General features: G+C 44.9%; 1 protein-coding gene across 2 annotated transcripts in view; it reads left to right on the top strand.

Annotated features, from left to right (window-relative positions):
- The window catches only part of ACBD6 (acyl-CoA binding domain containing 6), a 59,352-nt gene that overhangs the window by 23,420 nt on the left and 19,805 nt on the right, over positions 1–16,127 (top strand). Inside the window, exons 5-7 of one of the 2 annotated variants that reach the window (XM_032446197.1) lie at positions 871–976; positions 6,264–6,353; positions 6,742–8,700. In XM_032446197.1, the coding sequence (XP_032302088.1) occupies positions 871–976; positions 6,264–6,353; positions 6,742–6,786 (241 nt within the window). In that variant the 3' untranslated portion in view covers positions 6,787–8,700. Of the gene's footprint in view, positions 1–870; positions 977–6,263; positions 6,354–6,741; positions 8,701–16,127 lie in introns of those variants that run through there. The other variant, XM_015869782.2, reaches the window with a different exon arrangement.

Below are 16,127 nucleotides of genomic sequence, written 5' to 3'. Positions count from 1 at the left end.
TCAGCAAAAGTAGGAGTTTATGACCGAGGAGACAACAACATAGTTTGAAAGGAGCATCTGGAGAGAAGGTGACTTGTGTGGTCATGTGAGAGGTCTGGAGGTGGTGTGATGTAAGTGAATAAGCACAGATTACCTAAGGGTACCCAATAAGGTCATCTGTTTTAAAATCACCAAAAGAAAGTATCTGTTCACTTTTCACCCCTTCATGCCCAGAATGTGGAGCTGTAGAGCTTTCCTTTAACAAGGCTAGGAGTACAGATGGGTTAAAAAGTAGAAAAGTGTTTGAAAAAGAGTCTGGAAGAATGTGAGAAATATCTTCATCTGGATACAGCTACAGAAATCCTTAAGCTACCGAGTTTCAGAAGCTGAGGATCTAACCAAGGGGCGGCTGCTTTGCGCTTGTCCTGTTTCTTCTGCTCTTTCCTCCAAACCTCCATTAGTGCCCGATGAGATATATGGCATTGAAAAGGCCTTTGGTCTGAGTCAAGGAGATGGCAGTTACAAGTTTGTTTGCGTGGCAGGGAGAAGCAGAGCTTTAGCCCTTTATCCTCTGGCAGACTGCAGTGATATATACCAGGACTGAGCGGGTTTTGTGTTGGGCAACTTTATAAGCTTCTTGTGAGAGCTGACAGGAGTAGGACTTCTGCCCTGGCATAGTGTTGTTAAAAACAAGCTTTGTTTCTAGGAAGCAGGAATTTCTGAGTCCTACATGGGGGAAAAACATACTGTTCTGCATGCATCATCCCAGGAGCCTGTTCCACTCCAGTGGTGCTATTGAAATGTTTGTAGCAATGTTAGAGCGTAAGAATGCACGTGGCCTTTGTGCGGCGCAGTAATGTGCTATTTCTTTTGCTTTTGTTTCCTGAATAGAGAAGAGGACAAGAACATTTTTGATTACTGCAGAGAAAACAACATTGACTATGTAACCAAAGCCATTCAGTCGAAAAAAGTGGACGTGAATGTCGCAGATGAGGAGGTATGGGTAAAAAAGATACAGAAAATCAGTCTTTTAATTGTTTAGTTTGTTAACAGTATTAAACCTTCCCAGAATTTTCTGATTAGACTTGTTATAAAGTACTGCAGGAGTTGGACCAACACTTCATCGTGGAGATGAGTGTAATGTGTTCGAAAAGAGCAGCTTTCCACTGGATTCCCAGCAGTGTGGATGTACTGTGATTTTGGAGCATGTCAGAAACTTCCTGTTATTCTCAGTAAGAAGAGCTGCAACTTGCAGAATGATGTGCTGAATACCCCCCTTTCTAGGGGCATCGTTTCAGGATTGAAGCACCATTTCTCCTACAGGGAAACAATAGAGATACTGCCAGAAACCTGAAGAAAAAGACAAATGCACGCGAATGGTCTGGTGATTTTCTTGGTAAAAAAAGACATGTGAAGTGGACAGTTTCTCATTCGGGAGATGTAGCAGCTTTATTGCTCTGGTTTCAGTGCTTGCATACTGCCACCTAGCCCTGCTCTTGGTCAATAGTACGTACAGCTACTTTTGCCCGCTGCTTTCCAGCACATTGTGTTTTGGTGAACAGATGAAGTGCTTACACATTCATAGACTGAGACGCCACAAATTCAGTTGGGTTCTCCTGTAGCTCTAAGCAGATTTCTGCCCTCTGAGCCATGACAGCCCCGGCTGGGGCTCTGAATGCTGATGGCAGGGTCTTTTATTATTAATCAGGAATTCGTGTGAATTAATTTTCAGATGAGAGGGAAGGTGTTCACGATCAGAGCTGGAATTCTGCATTGTGAATTCAATGAACTGAAACTGTCATATGCCATGCAGTCACTGCAGCAGGGCTGTTACTCAGCTCCATTTGTCCTTCTGTCAGCCACAGGTTGCAGAAGTGAGTGCCCAGGGCAGTCATTCCCAACACGGCCAGAAGCCTTTCATTAATAAAATCCTATTTTTGAGATCACACGCTTGTAATCAGTGCACAATAACATCATGTGATCTTTGCTTCATTTCCATTGATGAGATGTTTTCATGCTTTGCAAGGTTCAGAAGCTGATTCCTTCTTTTGAGTCTTAGCAGCGAATGTTCATGTTTTCAGCCAAAGAAATTGTTTAAAGAATATATGTGAACAGTGGCTGAAATATTGTTGTTCTCTCCTTGTAAACATTTGGAGCCAGATCTGAAAGGTGTGGAGTGACATCCTCTTTGAGAAATATACCCATGTGTCCATAGTGTGAGAGGGCCTGTTTCAGAGCCAGCAGGCACTCGCAGAGCATGGAGCTGCAGCAGCAAACATCTGACACCTCTGCAGTCCTGGCTACCTGTGGAAAGTCAATAGAAAGATGGTGCAGAATTCCCTCATAGGTATAGGTAGCAAGCGCTCAGAGAAATAGGAGCCCCTTTTTTAGCAGGAGCTGGCTTCGTTAGACTTGATTTTAATTGGTTAAATAAATAAATAAATTAGAGAAGCTAGAAGAGAAATCTGAGAGAAATATTTGTTCGATGCTGTTTTGAGGGGGCTGAACCCATCGCCAGAGCTGTTTAGTATCCAAATGCATCCTTCAGAGTCTGGAGGGCATCTCATTTTCCAATATCGTGCAAGTTGATTGAAGTTTTAGAACCTGTTTTAGGAAGGAGATAACCCAGAGCGAGCCTTTGGTAGGGCGAAGTGTATGCAAACATCATCTTGTCATTTTTATTAACTGTTTTAGTGTTACAGTGTAAATACATCCTGCCATATCCAGAAGATGCCTTTCCCAGCCCTCTGAACGTAACTCACTCTGTCGATCTTTTGATTTAAACGCATATAAATATAAAATGGCAGCATGGGTCTGTACAAAGAGTTAACTTGTTATGGAACAAAATCTGCTGGAGCACCGAGCAGCCTCGTGCTCAGCTGTAAAGACTCTCAGCACAGCCGCTCCTGCAACAGGAATGACCTGCCTGCAGCTCTAAGGTGCTTTGGTTTTATTCCGAGCGATGTATTTGTACTGTGTCTGGTTAGCAAAGGGAGAAAATGAGAATAAAAGGAGCAAAAGGATTTCAGAAGGAGCAGTAGGAGTCTGTAGGCTTTAGGCAGAGATGCCCTTGGCAACTCCTGAAGCACGAGCTGTCTCCTCCCCTAGATTAAAGAAAGAAATGAAAATCTTCATGGACAGCAGTCAAGCTGGCATACCTGCTAACAGTGCAGATATAATAAACTTCAATTTAGAATTAAGCAAAGAATCTAATGACAGTAATCATGTACACACTTCCATTTACTGTATCTAAATTGCCCAGAGTTCAACAGAATAGCTTGCATTCACTTAGTAGTAAGTAGTGCAGTCTAAAACAACCAGTTTCTCTTGCGTGTGTCAGCAGGACTAATGGAATAAGGGATGGACTGTGGCTGGGGAGTCACTGCAGGGCATCAGGCACACTGCAGCAGCATGGATTGTTTGCTGCCTTTGTGAGAGCAGTATTTCTTCAGCTGTTAACTAACCAGAAGTTGTTCAGGGGCATAGGTGGGTTGCTTCCATCATCTGTGCCAGCATCCGGGGTGACTGTAGGTGGAGCTTTTGTTGTAACTGTTGGAGATGCCCCAATAAACAATCATAGAATCATAGAACAGCCTGGGTTCAAAAGGACCACAATGACCATCCAGTTCCAACCCCCTGCTATGTGCAGGGTCACCAACCAGCAGCCCAGGCTGCCCAGAGCCGCATCCAGCCTGGCCTTGAATGCCTGCAGGGATGGGGCATCCACAGCCTCCTTGGGCAACCTGTTCCAGTGCGTCATCACCCTCTGTGCAAAAAACTTCCTCCTAATATCTGTCTGTATTTAAACCCTTACCAAAACTCGCTAATAAAAGGTGTCTGGAATGATGCTCACTTAGCCCCAACTTTTGAGACTGCAAGTGCCAAACTAGTGCCAAGGCAAGGACAGGTGGGATATGGATTTGGAGAAGCATTGCTGGGTGTGCATGCTTACTGCCATCAGGGGGGTTTCCCTCAACGTCTCAAGGCTCTGAAAGTGCTTGGCTTCCACCTCAGAGCTGAAGTTCACCTGTACAGCCGCAACAACTGCACTCCCCTTCACTGATTTTGCAATTGCAGGAAGGGGATGGAGCCATTATGAATGTACCTTGTCTTAATTACCAGTAATAAAACACTTGCTACAGGTTAGATTGGCTGTCGTTGGTGTACAGACTTTACAACTGCAAACGTTGTACCTAGAAGTAGAGCTTGCTGCTGTGGCGTTTCCATTGAGGTTGGCTTTGTTCTCCTCTTTCTCTGCACTGGCTAATTGATGTGAAATTCATTCCCATCCGTTTGTCTGCTGAGGTTGGGTCTAGCTGAGACAAATCCCTGTCCTGTGCTTTGTTTGTGAACACACTGTGACTTGGAGCTGAGCAAATTGATATGCTGTTGGCTTGAGAAACTGCTGCAGAAGCCGGCCAAGCTGGCAGCGGTTACCCAAGCAAAGCACGGAAGATTTAAGAGGCAGGGTTAGTGCACCGGGGCTATTTTTATGCTGTTTTTATTAAATACTTCAGAGGCAGGGGAAATGCATCTTCTCAAGTAACTTCTGCAACAACTGTTGTGTGTTTGAATTGCACGGAGAGAGTACCCTGCTGTCTGATTGCACTGGGCAAGGCTACTGCTGCAGTGCTTTCCCATGCAAAATTATTCGCCTTGGTCTGAGCCTTTCACTGCCTAATGAAATAGTCATACGGGAAGTGCTTTGGGACAGCTCAATCTGTGGCTCTTAATGCTTCTGCTGTGTTATTTAGAGAAGCAGACACATGTTGATGTAAAGTAACAGCTGTGCAGGCTGATTTCAACCTGTATAGGTGATAGCCAAGCTGTGCGGAGAGTTGTAGATTGTGCGTTCAATTTGTTTATCATTAAATTGTTACTGTTTTTTTAAGGAAGACCTGGGAAACAGGTAGACTTTGTAGCTATTTAGCTGTCTTAACATACATATAACCAGGACTACAGATTTTAGTTTGCCTGCTTCGATGCAAGCAGTCATGAGCTGGATGTGGCTTTGGGCAGCCTGGTGTAGTGGTTGACCACCCTACACACAGCGGTGGGGTTTAAACTATATGAGCATTGAGGTCCTTTTCAACTCAGGCCATTCTATGATTCTGTGATAGTTTTAAACTTAAGTTTCTTAGCAATGCTTTTTGTTATGTAGTGAGTACACTGAGATTCTACTTCTTACTTCCACATCAGGTGGAGTGCTCTTGTAGAGAGGGTCCCTGCCACCCTGTGATAGGGAATACGATGCTGCAAGGATGCAGCCATTTCTTGGTCGGAACGTGTCAGCTTTTTAATAGTGCCCGATTACAATGCAGAACTGTTTAAGGCACTAATTGGAAAATATTGTATCCATTTAGAATTGCAGAGAAAATATATAGGTAAGCAGAGTGTAATTACCCAAAATGGAATTGGCCCAAGACTTGAAATCCATACTCCTGCAAATAGCGCGAGGAGATTTTTAATGACTGGAGATGATCAGGCTTCAGTTTCTTGTCTCGTCCAAAAAGCAGCGTTCACAGCACAAGCTGCCATCCAGCACTGCAGGAAGGGGCTGGTTGCACCATGCTGCAGTATCACCATGCTCACACACTGGGCAGCACAATTCCTCCTCAACCATTGGGTTTCCTTCACTGGACTCAAGCAAGGATGCTGAAGATGAATTAAAGATCTTCCCGTGTTTACAGATTCATGAGTAAATGGCCGTCTTTCCCTCTCTTAGACGTTGATTGTGGTGCTGAGTGCAAGGACATAAATCATGAAATGGCCCACCGATGTCATCGGTGCTTCCACAGAAAGTCACTGTCAGAGAATACGTCCTAATTCAGGGTTAATTAACGTAACATTAAAATTATGCTTTACAGAAATTAATTACTCGCTGGGTCAAAAAGTGTGTTAAAAAGCTCAATGCTTTGTGTCTGCATATCCTCCTTCCAAATAGCATCTGCCTGTGCCGCCCTGCTGAAGGATGCCCCAAAGGAGAAGGGTGAGCTTCTGCTGCAGGTATCTTCTGCCCCACCTGCAGGTCTGGCAGCGTGGTTGGGAAATTGGCTCACGGTCCCCATTAGTGGATAAATGAGTTGCTCACCTCGTTCACCACTGCTGCATCAAGAGATTTATAGGCAGGCGTGGGCTGCTGTAAGTCCAGATCTGGAGCACTAGGATGCTATGTACTGAATTTAGTGTATTTCTGCTATTGGTACTCAATAATTCATAGCATAACTACAATTCTCCAAGCTGTTTTTTGACTAGCTTTGTTACCTTTCTCTTGGATGTTGCAGGGCAGGGCTCTGCTCCACTGGGCATGTGACAGAGGACACAAGGAGCTCGTTTCAGTACTGTTGCAGCACGCTGCCGACGTTAACAGCCAGGTAAGAAAGGAATGAAAACAGAACTTGTGTGCTGTTTGTTCTGTGCCCTCCTGACCGAGTGTTTCACACAGCTGAATTCTTCCAAAACCCCAGAGCAAGTTCTTTCACAACATTACACAGGAGGATGCCCAAAAGTGTCTGAGCTGAAGGGGCAGCAGGGTAACACACCTGGCTGGGAGCTGCCCCGGTTCAGCAGCAGCTCAGCAAGTGGTTCCTTCTGGCCAACAAGCTGGAAGCTCCCCACACTCACAGCTCAACGCTCCTAGTTTTGTCAGCTGGCTGTAATGAAGGGCTGACCTGTGTAATTGTGATTGTGTTCGGAAATAATCGCTGGACATATTTCTGTCAGATGGTGATTGACTGCTCTTTACTGGTGTGGCTTTTATAGGCTTTGTTCTCCTGCCCAGTCTGGACAGAGATGCGTTCCTTTTGACAACTTTGCTAGCTCTTAGCAGCGAGATGGCTTCAGCAGCCTTGCAAAAGGTGCTGTGAGAATCTGTACAAAGTGGACCTGCACCACACTAGTGGCATGGCGTGCCCTGTAGTCAGCCCAGGGCGAGCCTTCCAGCCAGCTAGCAAGCAGTGTGTCAGATGCATCTGGGGAGAGCTTCCCTTTGAAATGAGTGGAGGTGGGTTCCACCAGCTGCCCGTCCCCTTTCCCCTGACAGCCTGGGAGGTGGTTCCATTTGGAACACTATACTGCGACAGCATGCAGAGAATTCACTTCTTGGATATCCATCTCATTTCTTTGGAGGTAAAGTGTGACTCCTAGAAGGGAAGGCTGAAGGGAGAATCGTCTTCCTTTTCTCCAAACTTCCATTTTCTGTTCCATTCTTTCCGTTCTTTTTTCTTGACATATTGCACATTTTCTAACCCGTTTATTTTTGGCCAGTAACAAAAGGTTAATAATAGCCATAAAAAAAGAAAATCAATCTTTGACTTTTTTTTTTATCCCACCAAGGTAATAAAGGAGAATCTTTATAAAGGTCCTGCTTTGCACGTAGGTGTGTTCCCAGGGAAGGCAGGCGCGTTTTTATTCCCAGCCATATATAAGTTGCAATAACGTTTTGAGACTACATGACCTCATGTTTATTTCTTCTTTATTTTGACCTTTACCCTCTGGGAATTCACATCCAGTGAAGGAGCAGAAAGAGTTTTTGAAGAGTAACCTAAAGAAAAAAGGGATGAAGGAAAAACTGTGGCTTCCTAAGCGGTCATAAACACTGCGGTGTCTGCTATTATGCATTACCAAATTCACTGCCAGTTAATGTGCGGGCTATAAAGAACCATGAGTTAGGTGTAAGGGGATCTCTGGTGACTTGAAGCAGAGGTGCCGTTATTCCAACCTGCACGTGTGCCTTGCTCACTCTTTACTGCCTTAGTTCACCCCTAGTGATGCTTGTCTTGTGAAAGCACTTGTGGCCTCTGGATCTGGATCTATTACTCTTTGCTGTTAAAACTTGGAGCAGGAGGAGAGCTTGCCTGGCTCCACTCATTCTCGTAGCACACTCCAAACAGCTCCGATTCTGGGAAGAACCACGCTCTCCTGGACTGCAGTGATGGAGTGCAAGTGCTTTTTGTTTTAAATGGTGGTACTGCAGCTTCAGAAGGGTGGTTCATTAATGTCACCGAAAAGCTGCAGCCATTGAGTTCTCTGATTGTTCATAATTAGCTCTAATAGCACATTTGACAAGCGGTAACCGATTGCCATGGGCAAAGAGATGCAGAAAGGCAACAGGCTTCTCTTCTCTTGAAAAGGGGCGTTTATGCAACTGAATTACCTAAATCTACAGAGCCAGAGGCCATTTCCAAGTGGGTGGTGGTATGGTGTGTTGGAGCCCTGCTGGAAATACCCAGAGCTTGGGATCAGGCTGATAACAGCCTCCTGCTGCTGCAGCTTTGCTTGCTTAAAATGTAGGCTTTTAGTTGCGTGATGAAGGGAAGGGGAGCATATTCATAACGCAGCAGTTACGAAGCAGCTCAGGCAGCATGATTGTAATATCAATTTCTAGCTTTAAAATATATGAAGACATGAATAAGTTTTCCTTGCAGAAGGTCAAGCGACAAAGGAAAACCTTTTTTCCCTGTCGAAGTGTCAGTTGTGACAGTTTTTCCTGCAGTGTTTGCCCTGGCCTTGGGAAGGAGGATTTGGAGATGGGGGCATTAGATGCTGGATGTGCAGAATTGTAGCCCAGCTTTGTGCTGCCCTGCAACTGTGCATCCTTTGTGTACCCTGTGCTGTTTTAAGAAGGATGAAGGGCATCATAGTCTAATCATTGTCCATTGTGAAAAAGAATGGCAAGTAGTATCTTGTAACACCAAAGCAATAAACTTGAGACTTGCCCCAGCCTTGCTGTCCCTGCTCATCGTTGTGCAGTTCAAGTAATCAGCTTATCAACATTATGGAAGCTACTTATATATGGAAAATGGTACTGTAACTTGGCTTCTTTGGTCACGACCCAAGTCCTAACTGACCTGTTTGCTTTGTTTGCTGGCCTTTCAGTCCTTCAGTAAAGGCACAGGTCACTGTACAGAGGCTTCACTCCTGTTGTCAGTAAGTTTTCCAGTCACCCCTGAGCCCTCAGGGCCTTGGGAAGGAAACTTGAGAACCACAGCTGGAAATCAACGGGTTGGGAAGTTTGTTGCTAGTAGATGTGGATTTTATTTTATCCGTTTGTAATTTCATTGCACATCATCAGGCGTTCCATGCTGTCTGCAGTGAGAGCTGGTTGCTCTATGATACCTATGTGGATGTTGTATGTGTGTCTTGAACTAATTCACACCAGGCAGCACAGCTGCTTGAAGTCTCTTTTGTTTCCTTTAAGAGTAGCAGGAGTGTGGCTGCATCCCCAGCCTGTTTTTTCTCCCAGACCCCTGCCACAAACCCCAGCACACAGCAGCTCTCCATCTGCATGCTAACATGCTTTTGAGTCACAGGGCTTCTGGAGCATGGGATGGGGGGTAGCTGTCCCCTCGTAATACCTTCACGTCCTCATTGGGAAAAAAAAATATATCTTTTCAAATGGAGACAATACAAACATAATAAATGGCAGGGAGGGTTCATCTCCCTCATGACTCAATCCTTCTCAAACAACATTATTATTGACTGGCCTATTGGTTGCCAAAAGGGAAAATCAATTGTACTAGAGGTAGTTGCTGGGCCACAGATCATGGTTCTAACCCAGCAGAGACAGGTTGATTTTTATCAACTGTCCAAAGACTAATTTCCACCATTAGCTAAAAATGAAGTAGGAATTAGGGATGTGTTGAAGATTGCTAAGATTGGTGGCCAGTCAGTTTTATTTGTGTGGCCTTTGTGTTTTCCTGCCTGACTCTTGAACTATTGCATGCATAGGGTAAAAAGAAGCCAGAAAAAGTCTGCACGTTGCTTTTTGTTTTCTTTTTAACTGTATTTATTCAGATTTCACAGCAAAAAGAGGAATTGCATCAGCATGGGCATCATGTTGGAGGTGTGGTGCAGACAAAGCGGTAACCAGCCAGCATGCATCCATCCCTTCCCTACCTGTTTCTCCGTATCTGAGAGAGATGTTGAGGAGATCAGTGTAGGCATCCTGGTGGTTCTTTATGAAGAGACACAGGTCCCAGGCTGCACTTTCACACTTTCCACTCCCCATGGAACATGTGAATGCCCATCCAGGCTTTGCTGCAAGCCCACCCGTGCAAATGTACCTGTTGCTGAGATGCCAGCCATCAGAATACTCAGCTGTTAGGACCATTCCCTAAGCCTTGTCAAAAATATCCAAGCCATGAGCTCTTTTCTTTAATGCCCCAGTATAAATTTTCCTCTAAATATGCTGAAAGCTTGGCTAATAAAGGCACCAGGACCCTCTCCTGGATCTGCAGATTGCTGCAGAGGTTTGGCGTAGTTCTACACTCAGCAAGCAAACACTGCAGGTTCTGCTGACCTGACCAGTGCTGCAGTGGAAACGCGCAATGGCAAACGGATGAAGAAACTAAACGAAGATGAAAGGCAAAGCAATGAGTAATGAGAGCAGAATTATTACCCACAATAGTTTCCTTCTTTCCTTACAGCCCCCAGTCCCTACCTCAATCTTTCTGTAGTCAGCTTTGCCAAGGAGATCTCAGAAGACTGCAGGCTTATACCCCTTCAGTCTTGACGTTGTTGCCAATGGGTGTGAAATCCATTAGCCAAAAGAAAGGAGAGATCTGCTTAGTGACAGAGGGTAGCTTTCTACATTAAAGCATTGACATGGTGCCAGTCACACAGTTATTAGAAGTGGCACAGCTCCATGTCTCTCCTGCGGGTCTCTCTGTGGAATGTAGATTGGCAGCAGGTTGAATGTTAAATGGTCACCACTCAGCAGATGCTGATTTTACCTACTGGGAGAAAAGTCCCTTTCAGCAGAAGCATTTGCAAAATATTTGCAGCTCTAAATATATGCCGAGGGATGCGGAGGCTTATCCCTGGGTTGCTCTTCAGCTTCTGAAGACACCTCAGGTCTCAGCAGCACGAGCAATGCATTATAAGGACAAGAAAGTTTCCTTCTGCCTGTGTGCACCGATTTTTCTGTTGCGTTGTCTCTTCGCATCTTCCAGCTTGACGTGTACAGCCTTTGTTTCTTCTGCTCCCTGTAGACATATGAATCATTGCTTCACTGCTGGTGCAGCAAAGCAGTTGGCACCCCTGCTCAGGCAGCGCGTGCAGCATTGCCTGCAAAGCAGGCTGAGACAACCAAGTGCTTCTGCGTGGTTCTAGTGGTCATTTCAGGACCCACACAGCCCTTTCAGCCTCACCATGCAAAACCAGCATTTGAAAACATGAAATCAAAGTGCCATTCAGGAAGAACTAGCAGTAGCCCCCACTGGTATATCCTCAAACTCTAAAGCTGCTCTCAGGGTAATCAGAACGCAGGGTTAAAATCCAAGGACCAGGGACAGCAGCAGGATTCTGTGAGTCCCTGCGAGGTTGCATGGCAGGTGGATATCACCTCGTTCCTGCACAGGGGCAGGCACTCAGCAGAGCCAACACTGGTGTGTGATGGCTGCAATCTCTGGCAGTGCTCACAGGGACAGCCAGCAGCAGTCAGCTATTAGGTAGGCACACACAGCACTGTGTTGGCTGGCATGCTGTGTCGCACAGAGATGTCTTACTCCTTGCTGTATGTCTGTCTTTGCAGATGCAGGAATCAGTCTTACCCTGGGAGGATGTGGGGTGGTCCCAAGCCCCTTTGTCCCAGGGTCATCTTTGACATAAGCACGTGTTAAAGTCCCTGTAATTTGTGAAGACATTGTTGGAAATGCTTTAGTCCCTCATTAAGGTGTTTGGTTAGCTGCACAAACAGGATACCAGTGGCAGCCAAGCTGGTTTTTCAGGTGCACGCATCACATTGGAATGGTCTGTAGCCTTACCTCATTTCCTATATCCCAGGCATTGGGTTGTGCTGGAGGAACAATGTTTGCCAAGCAACCAGCTACTCTCTGCTCAGAAACATAGGCTCCTGGATCATTTGCATTCAGCTTTCCCTGATTTAAAGGAGCTAAATTCCACCATTGACCTCCTTCCTAAGGACTTTTCTGTATAAGAAAGTCTGATCTGGCTTCTCAAAAGGAATTTTGTACTCATATGTTGTCAGTAGTCCTTTCCTGTTTGGTTAATGTAATAAATGCTGAGCTCATCACTGGGACATCTTGAATTTGCAGGCTTTGATGCAAAGTACTTTTGCTAGCTTTTCCTCAGTAAGATGGACTTTATTCCAGCACTTTGAATGCTGGGACACCAATTCTTTCTTGTCTTTTATAAAGACTTTAAGTCAGATTTTGACTAATTTACACCTATTGCTCAGTTTCATGGGTTGTAAGTGACAAAACAGAGCTCAAAATGGCAAAGCTCATTTAGGAGATTCCTATCTCTTAACATCCATATTTCTTTTGGACTCTTTCTAGCACTGTAGCATGTCTCCAGCAGCAGGAATAATAAATGCCAAGGGGACAGAACAGGGTAAGCATAAGGGATTTTTTAATATATTTACCTGCAGTCCATGGCTTGGAGGCTCCTGAACCACTTCTGTTTTCTTTGTGCTCCTAGATTTTTCTTTGATAAATTTCTCTCCTTTCCTGTTTGGATCCCAACCTTCTATGCCAGGTGTAGTTCTATGGCTTAGCTGTACATTTCTTTACTTCTGCTTGCCACAACCATTTCACATGGTAGCCCATCATTCCAGCATCATTAGAAGCAGAAGTTATTTGCCCACTTGCTTTTTCCATCCTGCTGTTGACTTCAGCCTCCTTAAGCCCTCTTGATCAGATTAAAAAGTTCATTTGTAAATTACACATTTAGTTGTACTCCACTTGGAAGTTGCTCTGTAACTTCGCACCTCTGTAATGCTATACTGGGTTGGAAAGTACCATGATAATAGCAGAGTGGCAAAGTCTTTGGCTGCAGCAAATGAGAACAAACCTAAGTGCAGCAGCTACAGACATAAACACAAAGCAAGGCAACCCTTACCTTCAAAAAGCCTCAGCTAAGCAGAGAACTCCAGAGAGAGATGCCCTCACCTCCACTGCCAGCCCTTAAATGAGGGCTGGGAAGGGGTGGATCCTGGCTCCATCCCTTCTGATCACTCAGCTGCATTGCATACACCTGAGCTCCCCTGGGTTAGCCCTGCCTTCCCACCAGGTGCTCCATCACTGCTTCAAGCCATGAGTTAGCATTTCTGCTACAACCTCCTCAAATCATTTCTAGTTCTTCCATAGAATCATTAAGGTTGGAATAGACCAGTGAGATCATCTAATCCAACTGTCTACTCATCCTTGTTTTCTTTCAGATGTAGCTCTTCTCTGTACCCCGGCTGTAAGTGTAATTTGAAATTTCACAAAGCAATATAAGGGTGCTTTCTTACTCCTCCTCTTTCTTTTAGTGCCTTCTTTTTGTTTATTAACTACGGTTGAACACAGAGCTGGTGGTACCACAGACAAATCCCTTGGAATGACCACCAGCAATTGTGTGGCTTTGTCTTTTATTCCTGTTCAGCCTTCCCCCCTGTAATCAACTCAGCTTGGCTGGAATTGATCAGCCTGTCCTAAAAAAGGTTTCACACCAAATGAAGGCCTGAACACAGGTGAAGCTGTGAGGTGCTTTGAAGCTTTCTGCTGCGTTTGTTCTCAGGTCAGGACCTGGCTATCTGCAAGCTGAGTTCCAACGCTTGAGAAATTGGTAAACTTCCATCTTCTAAATCTGTTTCTCCTGTTCCAGCCAATTAAACATTAAAATGAGCGTGACAAATAAGTGTTCATTTCTGGGTCAATAACTCCGTAGTATGTCTGTGACATGACTGGCTGAGACAATCCATTTCAGTACAGTCCTGGGCAACCCGACATCTTCGAGTATGTAATTGCTTTTATACCGAAAGAGAAGTAATAAGGATAATGTAGCTATCAGGCCTCGACTCAACAGTTCAAAAACTTCCCCTTGCCAATCAAATTCCTTTGATATTCAACCCGTTTCAGTCTCGTTCCAAAGGCATTCTTGCGCTGTCAGAAAATATCCTAATTGATAGATGCATTTTCTCCAGTGTTAGATGTTACCTTCTTGAAGATGCTCAGCTTTGTCCACCGGCCAATTAACCATCTGTAGGAGGAGTGCTCAGAGCACGCTTTGTGGCACTAGGCAGGGTTGCCTCATCCCTCCCTGTTCCCCTTCCCCTATTATATATATATTTTCTCAGCACTATTAGATTATTAAATGCTTAATGACTATTCCATTCCTGCTAACTAGACTTTTGATGAGCTGCAGCAATAAAACTTTGGAACGGCAAAGTGCGTGTCTGGTTCCTTTATAGGAAGGGCACATTTGGGGAGCTGAAGTAATGGGGGATAAAACTCAATTAATGAATAGAAATAAAAAGAAGTAAATGAGGTAATCAAACTCAGAGAAATTAGTATTGGCAGGTTCTGAGTGATGCTTTTGGATGAACAATCTTTCAGAATCCTTCCTTGTATGCTGCTGCCGTCTCTTTATTTATTATTAAAATAACATGATCCATGAGGCGCTCGGGGTGACTCCCAGCCTAGCTAATTCTAATTAATCCAGTCAGGGAGAGCAGCAGGGTAAGTGGAGCAGTCTATCGGATTGAAATTCATAACTTAATTGAGGTCAAAGTCCCGGGTTGGGAGAACAAAAGTCTTTCGCTGGGACCAGGCAGATCAATAGCAATAAATATCTGGCTTGGATACAAGTAGCTTATAGTGACGGATTATCTGACACTGGTCAGAGGTCTTGGTCTTGTTAAGGGCAGCGTCCTGTGGCATGTACGTGGTAGGGTGACTTTCATCAGCGTTCCTCCAAAACCCTGAGGAGCCCATAAAGGGCTCGTGAGAGCCACAGCAGGAGGAAGCCCATAAAGAAACCCACATGAGTCATGCTGGAACTTGGATTTGGTTCCTCCAGGTACGGGTCTCTCGGAAGAGGCACAAGGGCACGTGTCACATTAGTGCTGACGAGGGTTGGAAGAAGTTGCTCAGGCTTACAGGAATCTGGAGCTAAATCACAGCTTGTCCAAAGAAAGACCTTTAGGATGGGCGAGCTGAGCTGTATGCCAACTCTGTATTTATAGCGTGTTTACAGAAGAGGAGGGGGGAATGTTGGAAGAGGGAAGTGTAAATAACCACCAAGGTAGATCTGTCATGTTAGAGGAGCCAGAAGAAATGGGGTTTCACCTGTTCATCAGAAATGGAGTGTTTCTGCTCTGAGCTGTGAGGTGCCCCCTCTGTCTGTATAGCTCTGTATGTGCTGGTGATGGCCAGGGGATGTCCCAAACCTGAGACCTATGGCATTATGGCAGCTCTGCCCTGTTCATGGGCACTGCAATATTCAGCAACCTAAGAAGCTTCTCTGAACTCTGAAGGTAGGTCCTTCAGCTGGTGCTCGGTATTAAAATGCGATCTTCACCCAGTCCGTTTGTTATTAATGCTATATTTATGCAGATTCAACTATTCTGCTCGTATCCTCTTTGTAGAGGACAAATATTGCTGTGGTCAGCAGTCGGTACATCTCTGATGGATGTTGTTCTGCCAATGTACTTCAGCACAGCTTGGAAGTGAGATGGAAAGTGCAGCTCGGGCGCAGCCAGTGCCTGGTTGCTGTGCTCCCTCCTCCCCGTTAATGCTGGATAAGGCTAAAGCACCTGTTAACACCTGGTTTGCCAAAAATCAGGTGGTCTCTTCACCACCAGTCTAACAGTTGGGTTTCTGAGTAATTTCTGTTGTTCCTATCACGTTGATGTAGAAACTAACAGAGAAATACAGGCATATATCGTTGTGCTGAACAGTTCTTGTATTGCACCGTGCATCTGCTGAACGTGCAGAACTTTGAAATGGGGATTTCCCTGCAACTTGAATCATAGCTCTGATGAGGTTTGGGAGCACAAAATAATTGAGATGTGGATATAATAATTCTTTTCTTCTCAGCATAGAAACACACCTATAATGCAGACCAGAAATGTTCAGAACCAACAACCAAAGTCCGCTGAACCCCTATTGCTACAGTGGGGAAGTTCCCTTAATGGCTGCATTAAGAACTGAGTTCAGGTTTCTAATTCCCCAGTTTTGCCACAGAATCCTGCATGACCTTGAACAAGTCACTTGATTGCCTTCCATCTTGTTTTCCCATTCAGGAAACGATGGGGCAAATAATTGTTTTTTATCTCACGGATATAACAAGATTATCAAAATATGGTAGTTCTAAGACCCCGAGAAAACGGATCAAATGAAATTAAACAGATCTTGAAGCCCAGA

The sequence above is a fragment of the Coturnix japonica genome, chromosome 8, assembly GCF_001577835.2.
Source record: "Coturnix japonica isolate 7356 chromosome 8, Coturnix japonica 2.1, whole genome shotgun sequence".
Classification (NCBI taxonomy): domain Eukaryota; kingdom Metazoa; phylum Chordata; class Aves; order Galliformes; family Phasianidae; genus Coturnix; species Coturnix japonica.
This window is presented reverse-complemented; position numbering and strand designations above follow the sequence as displayed.